This window comes from Triplophysa rosa, linkage group LG23 (assembly GCF_024868665.1).
Source record: "Triplophysa rosa linkage group LG23, Trosa_1v2, whole genome shotgun sequence".
NCBI lineage: Eukaryota > Metazoa > Chordata > Actinopteri > Cypriniformes > Nemacheilidae > Triplophysa > Triplophysa rosa.
This window is the reverse complement of record NC_079912.1, coordinates 9,575,965-9,595,585: the sequence shown is the minus strand read 5'-3', so window position 1 is coordinate 9,595,585 and position 19,621 is coordinate 9,575,965. Positions and strand designations below refer to the sequence as shown.

General features: G+C 39.5%; 1 protein-coding gene across 3 annotated transcripts in view; it reads left to right on the top strand.

Annotated features, from left to right (window-relative positions):
* Positions 1 to 16,308, top strand: part of LOC130547048 (dnaJ homolog subfamily C member 13-like) — a 35,316-nt gene extending 19,008 nt beyond the window's left edge. For 2 of the 3 annotated variants that reach the window (XM_057322690.1, XM_057322689.1), the window contains 32 exons: positions 95 to 254; positions 353 to 415; positions 501 to 602; positions 704 to 808; positions 1,172 to 1,374; positions 1,476 to 1,560; positions 1,660 to 1,814; positions 1,928 to 1,973; positions 2,549 to 2,703; positions 2,864 to 3,065; positions 3,206 to 3,321; positions 4,072 to 4,150; positions 4,255 to 4,390; positions 4,494 to 4,678; positions 4,774 to 4,848; positions 5,016 to 5,135; positions 5,606 to 6,001; positions 6,085 to 6,198; positions 6,294 to 6,410; positions 6,502 to 6,679; positions 9,420 to 9,511; positions 10,670 to 10,769; positions 10,923 to 10,997; positions 11,523 to 11,635; positions 11,735 to 11,904; positions 11,982 to 12,024; positions 12,119 to 12,292; positions 12,562 to 12,741; positions 12,962 to 13,102; positions 14,015 to 14,158; positions 14,284 to 14,383; positions 15,301 to 16,308. In XM_057322690.1, coding sequence (XP_057178673.1) covers positions 95 to 254; positions 353 to 415; positions 501 to 602; positions 704 to 808; positions 1,172 to 1,374; positions 1,476 to 1,560; positions 1,660 to 1,814; positions 1,928 to 1,973; positions 2,549 to 2,703; positions 2,864 to 3,065; positions 3,206 to 3,321; positions 4,072 to 4,150; positions 4,255 to 4,390; positions 4,494 to 4,678; positions 4,774 to 4,848; positions 5,016 to 5,135; positions 5,606 to 6,001; positions 6,085 to 6,198; positions 6,294 to 6,410; positions 6,502 to 6,679; positions 9,420 to 9,511; positions 10,670 to 10,769; positions 10,923 to 10,997; positions 11,523 to 11,635; positions 11,735 to 11,904; positions 11,982 to 12,024; positions 12,119 to 12,292; positions 12,562 to 12,741; positions 12,962 to 13,102; positions 14,015 to 14,158; positions 14,284 to 14,383; positions 15,301 to 15,398 — 4,222 coding nt within the window. In that variant the 3' untranslated portion in view covers positions 15,399 to 16,308. Of the gene's footprint in view, positions 1 to 94; positions 255 to 352; positions 416 to 500; positions 603 to 703; positions 809 to 1,171; positions 1,375 to 1,475; positions 1,561 to 1,659; positions 1,815 to 1,927; positions 1,974 to 2,548; positions 2,704 to 2,863; positions 3,066 to 3,205; positions 3,322 to 4,071; positions 4,151 to 4,254; positions 4,391 to 4,493; positions 4,679 to 4,773; positions 4,849 to 5,015; positions 5,136 to 5,605; positions 6,002 to 6,084; positions 6,199 to 6,293; positions 6,411 to 6,501; positions 6,680 to 9,419; positions 9,512 to 10,669; positions 10,770 to 10,922; positions 10,998 to 11,522; positions 11,636 to 11,734; positions 11,905 to 11,981; positions 12,025 to 12,118; positions 12,293 to 12,561; positions 12,742 to 12,961; positions 13,103 to 14,014; positions 14,159 to 14,283; positions 14,384 to 14,884; positions 14,987 to 15,300 lie in introns of all 3 variants that reach the window. The other variant, XM_057322691.1, reaches the window with a different exon arrangement.
* Positions 16,309 to 19,621: the final 3,313 nt, after the last annotated feature.

Genomic DNA, 19,621 nt, shown 5'->3' with positions numbered 1-19,621 from the left:
TTATATTGCCTTATACAATATTACCAACGTTGTGAAAGACACATTTTGCTTATAAGACCATTTTCTTATAATCTCACCATATGTCTGCTTGTAGGTATGAGTTCTTTAATGAACTGTACCACCGGTTTCTATTGACACCCAAAGTAGCTATGAAGTGTTTGTGTCTGCAAGCTCTTTCTATAGTCTATGGGAAGTGCTGTGAGGAGATCGGACCTTTTACAGACACCAAGTATATCGTAGGCATGTTGGATCGGGTCAGTATTTTTTGACCTAATATAAAAATGAGATCCTTCTTAGCTTTTTGTACCGCTGTTTGCTGTCTTTCTCATCTCCTGTTCCTGTAAATCTCCAGTGTACAGATAAGCTTGAGAGAGACAGACTCATTCTATTCCTCAACAAACTCATTTTGAACAAGGTTAGTAACCTCGAGTAACTGCCGCAGATGACCCTAACTTTTGTTTAGTCATGTTATGTTCATGTTTGTTCAACTTGACTGATAGAAAAACGTGAAGGAAATCCTGGACTCAAACGGAGTGCGTATATTAGTGGATCTGCTGACCCTCGCGCACCTTCACACCAACAGAGCCACTGTACCACTACAGGTGTGTCCACATGTCCCTGTATTTATGATTTGTTGACTGGATATGATCATTTATTATAACATCTTCATCTGTCTGCATGTTTGTTTGACTGTTTGATTCAGAGTAACGTGTTAGAGGCTGCGCCAGACATGAAGAGAGAGAGCGAAAAGGAATGGTACTTTGGTAACGCAGATAAAGAACGGAGAGGACCTTACAGCTATGAGGAGGTATGGTGTTTTTACACTAGATATATCTGAAGGGTTTTGTTTTTGGAATTAGTTAAAGTAAAATTATTATGATGCCATGAATCTAGGTTCTTTGAACAAATCTCCAAAAGAACAAGTCTTGACTATTGTCAACAAATCTTGACTATTGTTCTTTAATCAAATCCTGGTTTTCTTTTTCTTTTAATGGGATGAAAGCAGGGCTGGTCTATACACCTAAAATTTGATATCTTGATATTCTTGATATTTATATCTTCAGTACAAATATCTTGAAAATGTCTAATATTAACGTTTTGTATTAAATTTTGCATAAGGTTATAGAAAGATGTCTAGTAGATGCTGTAACACCACTGGTTTGTCCAACAGATGCAAGAATTCTGGAACTCGGGTACGCTGACGGCCAAGACGCGCTGCTGGGCTCAGGGAATGGACGGTTGGCGCCCCCTGCAGGCCATCCCTCAGCTGAAGTGGTGTCTGTTGGCCAGCGGACAGGCCGTGATGAACGAGACTGACCTGGCCACTCTCATCCTTAACATGCTTATCACCATGTGCTCCTACTTTCCCAGCAGGTTCATTCTAGCTCACATATTCACTCTTCGCGTTGTTTAAAGGTGCCCGTTTGCATTGATTTAGATGCTTACACGTGCGTTTGATGTGTTTGTTTGTTTAGGGACCAAGATAATGCCATTATCAGGCCTTTACCAAAGGTGAAGAGACTTATAAGTGACAACACCTGCCTGCCTCACATTGTTCAGGTACAGGTTCAAGTTCTTTTAAAAGTAATTTCGTTTAAGAGATACATGACCCATGTAGACTACAATAGCATTTTAAACATTGTGTGTTTATGTTTTCAGCTGCTCTTGACCTTTGACCCTATCCTGGTGGAGAAAGTAGCCAATCTGTTGTACCTGGTGATGCAGGATAACCCTAACCTACAGCGGCTCTACCTCACGGGAGTTTTCTTCTTCATTATGATGTACACTGGCTCCAATGTTCTGCCTGTCGCACGGTACCGTACCCTTGTGTTCATGAGGAAAAACCTTTCAGGTCAACAATATTTGGCCATTTATTTACATTATTTTGTATTAATATCTAATGCATGCGTGTTATTTTGTCCTCCAGCTTCTTGAAATACACTCACCTGAAACAAGCCTTTAAATCAGAGGAGGTAAGACTCCAAAGCTACAGTACATTATGCATGAAAGGATTGATTATAGTGTGGAGTGAATTGGCTCTGGGCTGCACGATAATTTATCGCAATACCACTAAATCCTATTGAAATCAAGCTGGCTGCGATATGCAATGTGTCGATATTTTTTTAATGCGTAGCTTGTCCGTGAAGCACGGCTCTGGGATCAGTTGGAAATGCTGCTCGATCTAAAAGCAGTGCGGGTTTGAGTCGCTTATAATGTGCATTTGAAAAAGCAACACCCGTCAAAAATTGTCATTATAAATATACTTTATTATCATAAAAATACCTGATGAGGCTTGAGTAACAGTGATAAAAAAGATGTCCATAGGCATTTCCTAGATTCTAGAGTGCGTTACGGTCTTCTTCTGCAGTGCGCATTTGGAGTTTCCGCACGACAGCGCCCTCTGGCTTTCGGATGCAGCATTTTTTCCCCGTACTTCACTCAAAAGCTGTGCATAAATCACGTGATATTTATCGTCGGTTTATCGCGACAGCCCTGAATTTTACAAATATAATTTGAACTACTTGTTCCCTTTTCTCAATGCCCGCAGGCTAAAGGTCTGGACATTGTTCAGAGAAGTGTGTTAGGCCCGATCATGCCAGAAGCCATGGTGTGTTACTTGGAGAATTACGAGGCTGAGCGATTTTCTGAGATTTTCTTGGGAGAGTTTGACACGCCCGAAGCCATCTGGAGCAGTGAAATGAGGTGAAGCGGCCCATGTTTCTATCTTGCTGTTCTGTATACATGGGCGTGTGTTTGCCTTCGGTGTTTCTTTTTGTTCATAGATGTACACTAAAGACTAATAAGTGCCATTCTTACCACTGTATGAATTTGAGCATTTATACTAAGCTATGTGTGTTTATAGACGCATGATGATCGAGAAAATCGCAGCTCACCTGGCAGACTTCAGTCCTCGTCTGCAGAGTAACACTCGTGCTCTGTATCAGTACTGTCCCATCCCTGTGGTGAACTTCCCTCAGCTGGATAATGAGCTCTTCTGCAACATCTATTACCTCAGACACCTGTGTGATGCCAACCGCTTCCCCAACTGGCCCATTCGAGACTCTGTACGTACATCTACACACCGAGCGCTTTAAATTTCATCTATTTCCAAAGTTTTGTGGTTTATTAAGAGCGCACTGTGAAGTTTTCAACAGCCTTCAGTGTGATGTATATACAGTGAGTGTATTTTTACTGCCCCCTGTAGGTGAAGCTGTTGAAGGACACTCTGGATGCATGGAAGAGAGAGGTGGAGAAAAAGCCCCCCTCTATGTCTGTGGATGATGCTTATGAGGTGTTGAATCTCCCTAAAGGACAGGGCCAGTGAGTATAGCCTTTAGTTTTTTTCCCTTTTAGGGACAATTCACCCAAAAAGAAAAATTCTGTCTTCATTTACCGTCCCTCAAGTTGTTCCAAATCTGTATAAATGTCTTTGTTCTGATGAACACAGAGAAAGATATTTGGAAGAATGCTTGTAACCAAACCAAACAGCCACCATTTACTACCATAGTTGGACAATTTGCTTTATACATTTCTGTTGAACACAAAAGAAGATATTTTGAAGAATGTAGGAAAGCAAACAGTTCTTGGCCACCATTGACTACCATAGTAGAAAAATTGCTTTGTAAATTTCTTTGTTCTGTTGAACACAAAAATATATTTTGAAGAATGTGGGAGAGCAAACAGTTCTGGGGCACTATAGACCTCCATTGTAATTTTTCCTACTATGGTAGTCAATGGCGGCCAAGAACTGTTTGGTTATAAGCATTCGTCCAAATATCTTTCTCTGTGTTCATCACAACAAAGACATTTATACAGATTTGGAATAACTCGAGGGTGAATGATGACAGAACTTTTATTTTTGAGTGAACTGTCCCTTTAAGTCCGTCATGACATGTTTGGATTTGCTAACATTTTTAAATAAGTAGCAGTCCATTTTGCATTCCATTTAGCATCCATAAATGTCCATAAATACTATTCATAAATGGTCTGATTGGACTTGATATAAAGCTTTGTGTTGTAAACTTCTCTTCATTGTTGGACAAACCAATATCATGTTTTTGTTTTTTTAAGGCATGAAGAGAGTAAAATAAGGAAAGCGTATTTTAGATTGGCCCAAAAATACCATCCAGACAAAAATCCAGAAGGCAGGGTATGTATATTAAAGCTTCTTCATTTGTAAAAAAAATCAATTGTCAAATATAAACTGCTGTGACTGATGGAAAACTTAAATGACTTGAATGTGTGTTTGTGCAGGACATGTTTGAGAAGGTGAATAAGGCGTACGAGTTCCTGTGCACTAAATTGGCACGTATTGTGGATGGCCCTGACCCTGAGAACATCATCTTAATACTCAAAGCCCAGAGCATCCTCTTCAACAGACACAAACAGGGTACCAACCAGACCCATAAATACAATGAATCAATGTTTCAGCGTTTGCTTTGATGGACTATTGATTAAATATGTAAGCAAATGTGTCATTTTTCCTTCCTCAGAATTGGAACCTTATAAGTATGCTGGTTACCCCATGCTCATTAAGACCATCACCATGGAAACAGGCGACGAGCAGCTCTTCTCCAAAACCTCACCATTGTTACCGGCAGCCACCGAACTGGCCTTCCATACCGTCAACTGCTCCGCCCTCAACGCAGAGGAGCTCCGGAGAGAAAATGGCATTGAGGTTAGAATTCCTTTTCCGGTCAGCAAAGTTTTGTTAACCAGAGCAAAAAAATTGTGTTTCACATCATTGTGATTGTGCTTTGATGTCTTTCTCAGATACTGATGGAGGCTTTGTCTCGATGTGTGGCTATTCTTATGGCTTCTAGCAAACCTGAAGACATGGCAGTACAGGTACAATTTAGATTATACATGCAACTTATGTATCAAAATGACCAAATACAACCATCTTAATAAATACAACCGCTATTATTAAATATGTGTATGTTATGTAAAAAAATAATAATGCCAGGTACATGCATGTTTTACTACTGAATTTGTGTGTTTTGGTTACTTTATAGGTGTGCGGGCACATCTGCAGGTGCTATAGTGTAGCTGCTCAGTTTGAAGAATGCAGAGAAAAAATAGTTGCGCTTCCGAACATTATCAGAGATGTTTGTCACATTCTTTACTATGGCAAGGTAAGAACGTGCATGTTTCATCACATCTGTGTTGACTTTTGTCCAGTGTCATGGCCTATGCAGCCCATTCTTTCTATCCTTTTTAATGTTCTTAAAGGGATAGTTCACCCACAAAATCAAAATCGTGTCATTTTTTCACCCCATGTTGTTCAAAACCTGTTCATGACTCTTTCTTCTGTGGAACACGAAAGAAGATATTTTGAGAAATGTCTGAGGAAGGGTTTTATGTCCATACAATGGAAGTCAATGGGGGTCAACGTTGTTTGGTTACCAACCTCCTTCAAATCATCTTGTTTTGTGTTCTTCAGAAGAAAGAAAGACATGCAGGTTTGGAATGACACGAGGGTGAATAAATGATAAATAATAGAAGAATTTTCATTTTTGGGTGAACCATCCCTTTAAATGCTCTAGGTGAACTCTTCTTCTTCATTCATATAATGAGTTTTATATCCATTTCCGCTATTTTTCAGGGATTGCCACGTTTAGCTTCACTGACTGTTCAGTGCGTGAGCTCCTTCGCCATAGACTTCTTCCTCCAGACGCACTTGTACCACGCCGGTGTTCTGTGGCACCTACTAGTCAACCTCTTCAACTATGACTACACTTTAGAAGAGAGCGGAGTCCAGGCCAACCAGGAGACCAACCAGCAGGAGGTGGCCAACTGTCTGGCTAAGCTCAGCCTGGTGGCCCTCGGGCGGCTCGCAGGTTACATCTCAGCGGTCAGCCCGGAGGACGGGCCTGCCGGAGAAGCTAATGGTGGAGGAGCAGCGAATCACCCTCCAGAGAATCCTTCCATCAGGAAGAGTCTGGCAGCCATGTTGACTCCATACATCTCACGGAAACTGGGCAGCAACTCGCCGGCTGATGTGAGGGAGAAAACCAGATGTTGTATTGAACATAAAAAGTACAAACTATACCGTGTGATTATGTTTTCCTACAATGTTTGCAGGTTCTGAAGTTGCTAAACAGCAACTCGGAGAACCCATATTTGATCTGGAACAATGGAACCAGAGCGGAGCTAATGGAGTTCTTGGAAGCACAGCAAGAAAGCAACATCAAGAGAGTAAGAGGAAGAACGTTCATCGTTATTCGTATTAACAGTAATATCAACACACTAAAGACCATTCAAAATACCTCCTTCGGTGTCTTTGTCTGTAGAGCGAGTGTGATAAGAGTTTTGGAGCAGAGTTCTTATTCAGTGAACATGGGAAGGAGCTGATCGTGGGAGAGATCTTTGTTCGAGTTTACAACGAGCAGCCGACGTTTCCTCTGGAGGTGAAATATTTCACTGCACTCCTATTAAAGCTTGCTTTGCAATACGTTTAGAGAGTACTTTTTGTAAAAGGATGTTTTTTTTTCATTTCAGTATCCAAAAGCATTCGCATCGAGTCTGTTGGATTACGTTGGCTCCCAGGCCCAGTACCTGCACACTTTGCTGGCTATGACACAGACTAATAAAGTAGAGTCCCAGCAACACGCTCAGAGACTACGCTGGGCTGAGATGGCTCTCGAAGCTCTGCGAAACGTCATCAAAAATAACCCAGGTGCCTTTTAACTTCATAAACATAAATCTTCGCAAGGTTCTATCTGAGATTTTGGTCAAAATTGAGTTATTCACATATTCTTATTCTGTGACAAACATGGCATAATGTTAGCAGCGCTAGCTTCCTAATACCTGTGTTTACATAGACCAGGGGTGTCAAACTCGATTTCATCCCGGGCCACATCAGTATTATGATTGCTCTCAAAGGGCCGGTTGTAACTGTAAGACTATATAAATGTATCCACTCTTTTATCACACTGCATAATTACATCTGCATTTAATTACTCCTTTTGGTAATAACTCAATTAATACCTAGTTTTGACAGTAAAAGACCAGTAAAATAAAGTGTATTCAAGTGTACAACTATTGTACAGTTTATTAAAAAAATTATATGATATGTTTCTGTATGAACACATAGTCGGTCTGCATAGTGTTTCTTGACAAGCTAACATTTTTAAAGGCCTTTGTGGTCAGGGCACACTTGCTCACATATCTTCAGCATACACTGCTTTAAAAATGTACCTTCTGAAAATCACTTGGTAACTCGGGCGATTTCTTCAGCCACAATAAAGCTGGCTTTCACGGCTGCATCACTTTTTGCAGAATCATTTGCAAACAAATTCTGCCAAAAATGTAAGTTTTTTTCAAGTCTTGTACCTTTTGTTGCTTTTCTAGGTGGCTAAGGTTAGCATACTTTGCTCTGTGTTTGGTTTCGAAGTGCCGACGTAAATTGTACTGTATTCTTTGAGCACAGCCACCCCTGTTGAAAAAAAACAGTATATGCTGGGTTAGGTATGTTTTGATGCTGGTTGGACCATCTTAAACCAGCTATGGACCGCACATGACCAGCTAAAGACCAACTAAACCAGCATCAAAACATACCAAACAAGCATATGCTGGTTTTTTTAACAGGGATGGCCTCCTGGCAAAGACGACACACCAGCTTGTTTCCATTAAGCACAAACATGTATTTGCTTTCCCATCCCTCTTGAAATAGCCTCCCCTCTGCATCAATTTTTATTTGTTTGACACAATGTGTCTAATTAATATATATATATATATATATATATATATATCATATCACTCACTTATTACACCGCTCGTTGGAATGCTTAATTCTGATTGGCCAGTCGCGACATTTGCAGGTTCGTTATTCCCAGATAACCTCTCAAAACTAATAACACAGGGTAACCCTGACGCAACAAATCATTTTGACAGGCTTTTTTTGACAAATTAAAAATAAATATGTCTTTTAATAACATATATGACATTATATTTACAAATTATTAAAACAAATTGAATGTTCGTGACATTTGAACATTGTTTCTTATCTTAAAACCGAAAGTAAACAGCTTTTCCTGTTAGGTTTGCATTCAGTAAAAATGAGCTAATCAAATATTTCAAATTCACATTTCATGTCAAGTTTTTTTTCTCATGTGGCAAGTATCCCGCGTAACAAGCGGTATAATGTACAAGCAGCCGGCTGTTATCGCGAAATAAGCCCCTCCAGTGTGAAACAAGAAACAACCTGATCGCACTGGACGGGCTTATTTCTGCGATATATACGGACACTGCCACCTACTGGCTAGATGTCGTCATCGCGCAGGTAATAAAGTTGAGTTGCATTTTCAGGTCGTGGACATAAAATGTATAATAACACTACAATAATTTGTAAGCTCTCGCGGGCCACATAAAATGAGGGGGCGGGCCGGATTTGGCCCGCGGGCCTTGTATTTGACACATGTGACATAGACTCTCATAATGCAGTCAAGAGTCTTGATTACAATAATAAACATTATTATGTTTTTTCAGCCATACTCATCTCTAAAAAGTAATCTGATCTGTCCCACCTTCTGTGGATAAAACATGGATACAACAATTAGCACGGCCTTTTATGCTTAACTTGAACAAGAAAAAAGCATCCTAAAATATGAAATAAGTGTCATAAAAACCATGTAAATGTACCTTTTTTACATTATTATACACTAATTTCATGTTTTAACAAAGGTTATAAATAAATTGTTTGTGTTGCTTGAAAATGTATTGCTTTAATGAATGTTTTGCTGATAGAACCTTATCATTCTAAACTGAAAGTGATTTTTCAGAATCAGAAGGTTGTATCTGCGTTTGATCTGTTCCAAAAAAAAACATTTACAAATTTCTGAAAATGTTGATATTGTACATTTGGAATACATTAAGGGTCTCACCGTCTCTGTCATTTCATGTATAAAAGAGATTTGTCACTCGTATCATTTTTCCTACAGTATATGAAATGCAAAAACTTTGAAGCTCAATATCTCCAAACTACTCAGACCGCAGATAGAACCTTATAACTCCAAGGCGACGAAATGTGGCCCTGCCTGAGAAAACACAAAATCATCCTACATAATGTAAAGAACATTCTGTGAAGATATAATCTTGATATTTTGAATATTGACTAAAATCGCAGTGAAATCAAACTTTGATGCTCCTAATCCCATAAATACATTATGTGACTTTAGCCTGGATTTTATAGGCAGGGTCACAAATGTCAAAGATGATTTGCATGTATTTCATAGATGCTTGTATTTAAAATGACAGGACTCCTTTAAGGTTTACATTTATAAATCTGTGTGTGTTCTTTGGGGTATGAACCCATGAACCCATCTTTGAGTTAAAGGAAATCCCACAGAAATGACATATTTTGTACTTTATATACATATAAAGAGTGATGACTGAGGTGTTGTGTGTTTGTGTAACAGGCTCTGAGACGGAGTGCGTTGGCCATTTTAAGCTGCTTTTCTCCCTGCTGAGAGTTCATGGAGCCGGCAAAGTTCAGCAACTTGCTTTAGAGGTACATTCCTTCACGTAACCCATTCACTTTAAGCCATTTATTCTGAATCTTTTCTACTTTATACACTTGATACATTAGTATAAAGATTGCTTTATTCAAGTCCCCCTGTGGTGAAAACCAGTCAACACCACTGTTGAGTATTTTTCCCTAAAACTACTGTTTTCTACATCGCAAACATGTCACAACCAATCACGTCACACAGTTCACTGAGTGAGTCAGGTAGAATGAGATGAGATGTTGTGATTTTTGATTTAGCCATGAATCACTATTATTAGTCATCCTTTATGTGTGTCACTGGGTTTTGGAAATATCTAACCAATAAGAAATATTTCAAAGTAATTGTCAACTTTGACAACACGGTATTTAATCATTTCAAAAGTGTTTTTTTCAATTCCCTGAAAAATGAATTTGGACATTGGAGGTTTGGGAAGGACAGCGACTATAGCAAATATATTCATAGTTCTGCATATACTAGATAAATGAAGGGTGTAGACTTACATCTATTTATATTCATATTTTAAAGCATAAACACATGAGGGACATGTAAACACATGTCACCCAGAAGATCAGCTTTCCTGTTGCTCAGTGGTTAGAGCATGGCACTAGCAATGCCAAGGTCATGGGTTCGATCCCAGGGATTGCACATAATCAGAAACAAATGTATAGTATAATGCAATGTAAGTCGCTTTGGATAAATGCGTCTGCCAAATGCATAAATGTAAATATGAGTTTTAGGTGTACATTTATTTTAATTGAGATGAAACATCTCGTTTTCGAGGGTGGCCCACAGTACATAATACACAGATAGCAAAACAAACACTAAACACATAAACAAAGATTTACTTAAAGAAAAGGAAACACTACAAAATAACTTAATAGCTATATAAACATTTAACCCAGAATACCAAGTGATGGATTCGATTGTAAATAAACATCAACAATAGATATAGAGAGATATGAACAGTGACAGATTCAATAATAACATGTACAAACCAATACATAATGTGATGACAGAATTGGTTTAAACATCCTAAAAGATGTAACAGATCTAATATCAGCAGGTAGATTATTCCAAATGAATTGACTACAATGTTGTATTGCTAACGTTTTTCTATTAATAACGGTAATAACTGTTACCATTATGTTGTTTGGCTGTAGGTTGTGAATACTGTCACATCAAATCTGGACTGTGTTATCAACATCGCTGAATCTCTGGTTCTGCCCAATCTGCTGGTGCTGCTACACTCTTTACCATCCAGTAAGACTTCCACTTTACATCCACTATAAAGAGATGCATAGCCGTAAATATACCCTAACATTATTTTGTGCTGACATAGATACAGTATTGAGATAAACTGTGAATGTTTCAGATTTGTGTTCCCTCTGTGCTAACTGTCTCATCTGTATACAGGCAGACAGCTGGTGCTGGAGACACTGTATGCACTGACATCCAATACTAAGATTGTTACAGAGGCCATGAACAAAGGTAAGTGTGTTCACTGTGTAAGATGGTTTACTCCTGGTAACGGTAACATACCGTAGTAACTAAAGTTTACATTAAAGGTCCAATTTTTTGGAGGCTCTATTGTCAGAAATGCAATATAATATACATAACTTTGTCTTCAGAGGTGTATAAAGACCTTACATAATGAAGCGTTATGTTTTTATTACCTCAGAATGAGCTATTTCTATCTACATACACCACGGGTCCTCTTACATGGAATTCACCATGTTGTTTCTACAGTAGTCCTAAACGGACAAACTGCTCTACAGAGTGCGTTTTGTAAATACGTGATCTCCTTGGGCAAAAAAAAACAAAACGAAAATGTGACGACATTTTAGTTCTGTTTCAGCCACCATAGTGCTTTGAAAGGGAGGGGGGAAGGGGTGCAGTGAGCCATTGGTTGCAATTCACAACCTCACCACTAGATGCTGCTAAAATCTCCAAATTGCTCCTTTAAGTGCATGGTGTACATTTTCTTATGTATCACATTTAATTTTTCTCTTTCAGGTGCATTAATCTACCTGTTGGATCTATTCTGTAACTCCACCCATCCTCAGGTGCGCACCCAGACGGCAGAGCTTTTCTCCAAAATGACTTCAGACAAGCTGGTGGGACCAAAGGTACATTTCCTCTACCATGTTTTCATATTTGTTCTTTGACACTCTTCAAATAACTTGATCATTTCACTGTCATAATAACGCATCTCTTCCCCCAAACAGGTCCGTTTGACCCTGATGCGTTTCCTGCCAGGCGTTTTCATGGACGCCATGCGGGATAACCCAGAGGCCGCTGTGCACATCTTCGAAGGAACACACGAGAATCCCGAACTCATCTGGAACGACAGCTCGAGAGAAACCGTCTCCACGACTGTCAGAGAAATGATGCTCGAGTGAGACTCTTTGAAACTCGACTCCATTAAGTTTCTCTCATAAAGTTCTTATTAACTCGTTCATCTTCTTCTCACAGGCATTTCAAGCTGCAGAAGGATAATCCAGATGTTAACTGGAAGGTGAGATTCAGAATGGTCTGTCTGAATGTATTGTTTAGATGTATTAATGGTCAGGTGCTGTATTGTCATATATTTATGTTTGTACGGCTCATAGTTGCCTGAAGACTTCTCAGTGCCGTATGGAGCAGGTCAGGGAGAGCTGGAGGTTGGTGGAGTGTTTCTACGGATCTTCATCGCTCAGCCAGGATGGGTGCTGCGCAAACCCAGAGAGTTCCTGGTGTCATTACTAGATACTCTCACCACACTTATGGAGAAAAACAATCCAAATGTGAGTGTGTTCACCGTGGGACATCTGCACTTCTGTACCAAGTTCATACTTGTATTTAAAAACATTTTTGCAAACATACTTTGCAGCATCTTTAGTGCTTCAGTTATGTTTGTTATTTTTTACTTGATCTTTATATTATTAGTATCAACAATAATGTTATTGTTATTGGAATCAACTACAGATTGGTTCCCACTACAGAAGACATACTTTGATCAAATTTGTATTCATAAATAGCTGTGTACTTTGTTTTCCCCTCTTTATAATCTCAGGGTGAGGCGCTGGAGACGGTTACCACGGCAGCAGTGTGCCTCTTTGGTACCCAGACCCAGCTGGCTGACCAAGTCCCTCCTCTCGGGCATCTTCCACGTGTCATATCGGCGCTCAACCACAAAAACAACGCTGTGCCCAAAAGTGCCATCAAACTCCTACACATACTCTCAGACAATGAGGTACATCACACACTAACTGTCAAAAAGTGTTTGAACATTTCTAAATGTTATGTAATGATATTTTTCCAACTTTGTGGACAATTTTAATTTAACTGACCCCATACCATGCAATGTGCGTCATGTTTTGTAAATGTTAAAATACTAGATGTTAACATCTCTAGCCATCTACACGATTAATAATGGTTTTTTGTTGTTGTTTTGTTGTTTGTTCATCCTGTAGTTGTGCGTGCGGTCCATGGCTGCTTTAGACGTCATCGGTCCGTTGATCACCGGGATGAAGATGAGAGCTGATATGGCAGGACTGGCCTGTGAGGCTCTTAACCGTATGTTCCAGCGAGAGCAGACTGAACTGGTCGCACAGGTAAACACATGCAACGTTTATGCTGAAAATGAATACAAAAAAATAAGAATCAGCTCTATTCACCAAGTGTGCACACGCACACTAGGAATTTGTTCTGGTTACAGGAGCTCTATTGTCTTAAACACACAGTATATACATAACACAGGAAATTGAAAAGAATATAAAATAAATATGAGACTAAAAGAATAAAAAATATAAATAATATACAAAGGTGCAGTTTAGTCATTTGCAAGTGTGCCTACTAGTACGTACTGTATATTACAATTGTGTACTGTACATTTTTATAACCATTAAAAATTATAATATGTATTTACATAAAGTATAATATATATATTGCACTTAAAAGTGATACTTCACCCAAAAATGAAAATTCTGTCATCATTTACTCACCATCGAGTTGTTCCAAATGTGTATAAATTTCTTTGTGCTGATAAAGATCGATTTATAACCAAACAGATCTCAACACCCATTGACTTGAAAAAAACAATGGTAGTCAAAAGTGCCCCAGAACTGTTTGCTGTCCTACATTCTTCAAATTATCTTATTTTGTGTTCAACAGAACAAAATGATAAAGTAATTTTTCCTGCTATGGGAGTCAATGGGTGTTGAGATCTGTTTGGTTATAAGAATTATTCAAAATATCTTTCTCTGTGTTTATCAGAACAAAGAAATGTATACACATTTGGAACAACTCGAAGGTGAGTAAATGCTGACAGAATTTTCCTTTTTGGGTGAAGTATCACTTTAACAGCAAGGATAGGGAATGGTGGATGTGCTAGCTGTTATTTACAGGGCCATAGAAGTTATTAATCACTGTTGTATTTTTTTAATAAATACCATCTTATTACACAAGTACACAAATACAAGTATAGACACAAATACATTTTTGTGTCGTTTTGTGTGTTTGTGCAGGCTCTCAGAGTAGACCTGGTGCCGTACCTCTTGAAACTGTTGGAGGGAATAGGGTTGGAGACTCTTGAAAACCCCTCAGCAACCAAAGCTCAGATCGTCAAAGCCCTTAAATCCATGACCCACAGTCTACAGTATGGAGAACAGGTAACGAAATCTCATTTGTCAGCATAACAGACACATTAGAGGTGAAATCAATGATCCGTTCACTGTTATAGATTACATATGCATCACATGGCCTAAGGATTGATGTTGTGGTTGTTTTGTTGCAGGTAAATGAAATCCTCTCTCGTTCCACCGTGTGGAGTGCCTTCAAAGACCAGAAACACGACCTCTTCATCTCCGACTCCCAAACTGCAGGCTACCTGACGGGTAAGAGAGATATTCACTGCTCTTCCGTGCTTTGAACTTGCCTCTCTTTATGTGATGTGGAACTGGAGTCCCGCAGGAGCCGGACTGGAATCTTCTGGCATAAGGGCTTTCTTAAAGGGACAGTTCAGCCGAAAATGAAAATTCTGTCATCATTTACTCTCCGTCATGTTATTCCAAATCTGTATAAATGTCTTTGTTTTGATGAACACAGAGAAAGATATTTGGAAGAATGCTTGTAACCAAACAGTTCTTGGCCACCATTGACTACCATAGTAGGAAAAATGTCAATGGAGGTCTATAGTGCCCCAGAACTGTTTGCTTTCCCACATTCTTCAAAATATTTTTTGTGTTCAACAGAACTAAGACATTTATACAACAACTCGAAAATAATTTTTTTTATGGTGGACTGTCCGTTTAACTGCATTTTAATGCTTTCTGGTTCTGACTTGTGCTCGCTTCCTCTCTCCTGCACTGTTGCCGTCTTCTCTTCTCACTCTTCAGGTGTGTCCACTCCATCCCTTCTGGCTGGCAGCAGTCCGTTGCGGAGTGGGCTTTAGTGGCCTCGTGGCCTTTCCCACCCCGATCTTTATTTCTTTGAAGCAGGTGACACTCATCTTTCCTCCCTCTTTTTCTTCCATGTTTCTCTTTTCCCATTTCTTTTGGCATTTCATTCCCTTGACATGAAGTAGAGAATGTAGTGAGTACTTTGTAGGATACTTCATTATCAATACATCATCTATCAGCCCACCTCACACATTTAGATGCATGTTCATTCTAGTCATCATAACAAATAGTTCTCAATATTTTCATTTTGTCTTGCAGTGCATTCTTGTGTTACTGTGATGGTCAAGTTTGATAAAACTCCTTACTTGGATTATTTTTACTGATAGTAATGATGGTATGTTGAATGTGTTCAGGTTCAGGCGTGGCAGGTTATCTAACAGCAGGCACCGGCTCCACGGTAATGCCAAGTGTCCCACCACCCGTAGACAATGACATCGGAGACCTGGGATGAATCGGACAAATAAAACATCAGACTAACCCAGACACAGATGAACCTGCTTCTCTGGAGTGGTGGCATCCCTGAAAAAGAAGAGAAGATGAACTAAAAGATGGAAAGGAAATAGCGGAGAAGGATAAACGTTTCCGCAATATGCTGCCACCAAACTATGAAAATGTCCAGCACCCTCAACACAGCACTCGTGGTCTTTAGTGATTCCTTCATTTTAATACTCAACCCTTCCTCCCTAAATTCATTTTATTTTCAGTTGCACCTCAAACTTGATTTCTTTCCAAGGAGAGTAAAATAGTTTACTTTTGTATGGAGATATTTGATGCTTTTCTGAATGCCTGACATGTTGGCTCTGATACGTTGTCTCTTTCCCTCGTCTGCCTGTATCTCACATTCATGACCAGCCTCTGTTTGTCTTCATCCTGTGAATAAATCGCAGCCCCCCCACACAATCATAATTCCCCGTTTTTGTGTTTGTTATGTATTCTGAAGAACTCAAAGTGTGCTTATGAACAGATAGAAACTTGATAAGGAACCTGTGATTATTTGTCATATGAATACACGTGCACATGTGAGTACCGCACTGGATGCAATCTGACCATGTTTTCCTTATCTGTCTTCTGTCTGTAAGACCCCAATATAATTCCCCCCCAGCACTCCGGAATGATCATTTTTCCTTACCTTCCCAGAAAGCACTAGACTATTTATTCCTAGTTGAATAAAGACCAACCGAAGATGAGCGTTAAAAGGACAAATTGTACCGACTCTGATTACCAATGTATGTGAAAGACTAGTGCAATTGTGAAATGTTAAATGAAATATGACGTACATAAACTTTCTATATTGAATGTACATTATTGAAAAAAGAAATCAGTTGCACTTGTACATAACATTTTAAAAATAAAAGGGAATCCAAATGTTTATGTTTCTGGTTATTTCATTTCCTTATATCGGAATATTGGCCATATTTATTTTGTTGAATAACTGAATAACAACACATACCAGAGACACAAACAGGTTTGTTTGAATATTGTTTCACACTAACACTTGTATTGTAAACAACTAATCCTAAAATACAAGATCAACGTACCTTATCATGTGCTTTGAAGCCAGTTAAGCTGATGAAGGATGGGAGTGGTATGTGACGATTTTTTGTTAAATGTAAATACTCGAGCAGCAGAGTTCTGTACCATTTGAAGACGATCACTAACTTTGGCAGGTAAACCGTATAATAAGGAGTTGCAGTAATTCAGGCTGGAGGTAATAAAAGTGTGGACTAAAGTTTCAGCATCATGAAGTCTGAGTGAGGGACGTATACAAGCAATATTACGCAGTTGAAAGAAACATGCTTTTATAATCTGACTTATATATGAATCAAAACTTAACATTGGGTCAAACAGTACTTCCAAATTCCGCACGGTTTTCGAGGGCCTAAGCTGGACACCATCAATATCAACGAAAAAGTCATGGTGGGACAGGTACTTTGAGTTAGGGCCGATCATCATGATTTCAGTTTTATCAGCATTTAATTGCAAAAAGTTATCAGACATCCAGGTTTTAAGTTCTCGAAGACAGGAGACAATAGAGAGGGCAGGGCTAAGAGAGTTAGGTTTAACTGTAAAGTAATTTGAATATCTATGAAATTTATGAATATCTTGAGTATCTAATGAATAATGAATATCTTCATAACTATGAAAATTAAGACCATGATGTCTGATCATTTTACCCAATGGAAGCACATAGATGAGAAATAAGAGTGGACCAAGAACCGAACCCTGTGGTACACCCAGAGAGACAGTAGCAGTATGAGTTCTATACTTATCAATCCTTACGAAACTCTGCCTATCCAAAAGAAATGAAGCTAGCCACTGAAGAGAAACACCAGTGATCCCGATTTCAGATAGTCCAGAAAGGAGTACAGAGTGGCAAACAGTATCAAATGCTGCACTTAAATCAAGTAGAACAAGGATACTATAGGCACCTGAGTCAGAAACCAGGAGGAGATCATTAACCACTTTTAGAAGCGCTGTCTCAGTGCTATGAGAGGGGCGGAAACCAGATTGAAACGGCTCATAAAGATTATTTTTCTCCAAATGAGACTGTAGTTGTGCTACAACTAACTTCTCAAGAATTCTAACTTCATTAGCTTCTTAGGTATCTTACATATCTTGATGATGGATAGCAGATGTCTGTCTTTTTCTGTCTTCCACCTGAGGTGTCTCGGTGAACCTTGGGGATGTTATAATATTTGGCCCATATGTCATCCAGATGCTTCGAGACATCTGCTGTCATATCCTTGTAGGCTGTTTCCAAAGCCTCCATGTTTTCTTCTGTGTTATTTTGAAATATCTTCTCATCATCACTTACCTTCATGTGTCTCATCTAGGCTAAATGTCCTTTTGATTCCTGAACTCCATCAGTACTCTATGAGTCCATATATGATATGACAGAAAATCGTAAACTCAGGATTTGCATCCGGTTTTTAATGCTTACAGCGTGCAAACCTCAGACAGACAGACGAGCTCCGAGACGAGCAGTCTTTTAACACAATGGTTTAGAGCAGTCCATTTCTTTATTACAGATTAGGGGTTGTAACACTTACAATTACGTCAATTAGGAATAAACTACCATTCACCTGTTTCTCTTCTTAAATGCTAAATCAAATGGTATTCCTTAATCCACATGTGAAAGTAGAGATACAGCTTTTAGAGGGGGAAAACTAATTTTGAACAATTTCTCATTGTATTCAGTTTTATTACACAAACACACACACACACACACATGTTGGGTTTCCATGTTTTATGGGGACATTCCATAGACGCAATGGTTTTTATACTGTACAAACTGTATATCATATTCCCTACCCCTAACCCACCCCCTAAACCTAACAATCACAAAAAACGTCATGCTCTTTCAGATTTTCAAAAAAGTTAATTCTGTATGATTTATAAGCTTGTTTCCTCATGGGGACAAAAAAATGTCCCCACAAGGACAAGGGTTTTGGATATCGCCATCTTTGTGGGGACATTTTGTCCCCATACCGTAGGGTTTACCCTTCCCACACACACGCACACACACACATTTACATTTAGTCATTTAGCGAACACTTTTATCCAAAGCGACTTACAAAGAGTTTAAGGAGCAATAAGCGATATGTCATACAGGAGCAATAATGCAATAGGTGCCAATACAAAGTTACTGGTTTCAACAAAAGCTAGACCACTACCTGTTGAGAGAAAGAGAGGGGGTTAGTGTTTTTTTTTTTTTTTCATTTGTCTGTCAAGTATTCACAAAAGAGATGGGTTTTAAGTAGTTTTTTGAATGTTGTGAGAGATGTGGTTGACCGGACCGAGTTAGGAAGAATGTTCCACCAGGAAGGAGCTGTAAATGAGAATGAGCGGGAAAGCGATTTACTGCCCTTATGGGAAGGCAGTACAAGACGCCACTGGTTTGCTGAACGCAGGGATCTTGATGGAGTGTAGGAGTGTAAGAGGGTGTGAAAGTATGTCGGTGCAGATCCAGTGATAGTCCTGTAGGCAAGCATTAGCGATTCGAATCTGATACGGGCTTCAACCGGTAGCCAGTGGAGAGAGATGAAAAGGGGCGTCACATGAGCCCTTTTGGGCTGTTGGAAGATGAGGCTTGCTGCTGCGTTCTGAAGCAGCTGGAGCGGTTTGATAGCCTTTGCAGGAAAACCAGCAAGGAGAGCATTGCAGTAGTCCAACCTTGAGATTACCAGGGCCTGGACAAGGAGTTGTGCCGCATGCTCACTGAGATAGGGTCTAACCTTTCTAATGTTGAATAAGGCATATCGGCATGACCGCATTGTCTTTGCGATGTAATAATTGAAGGACAGCTGTTCATCAAATATGACTCCGAGGTTCCTGGCTGTTTTGGAAGGAGTGATTGTGGTATTGCCAAGTTGGATGGTGAGATCGTGTTGCACCGTGGCGTGTGCCGGAAACACAAGTAGTTCTGTCTTGGCCGGGTTCAGCTGGAGGTGATGCTCTTTCATCCAAGCCGAGATGTCCTCTAGGCAGGCTGTAATGCGAGCTGCTACAGTGGTATCGTCTGGGTGAAACGAGATGTAGATCTGGGTGTCGTCAGCATAACAATGATACGAGAAGCCATGTGCCCGTATGATGGGTCCCAAGGATGTCGTGTAGATGGAAAAAAGCAGCGGTCCAAGCACCGATCCCTGAGGGACCCCAGTGATCATGTGGTGA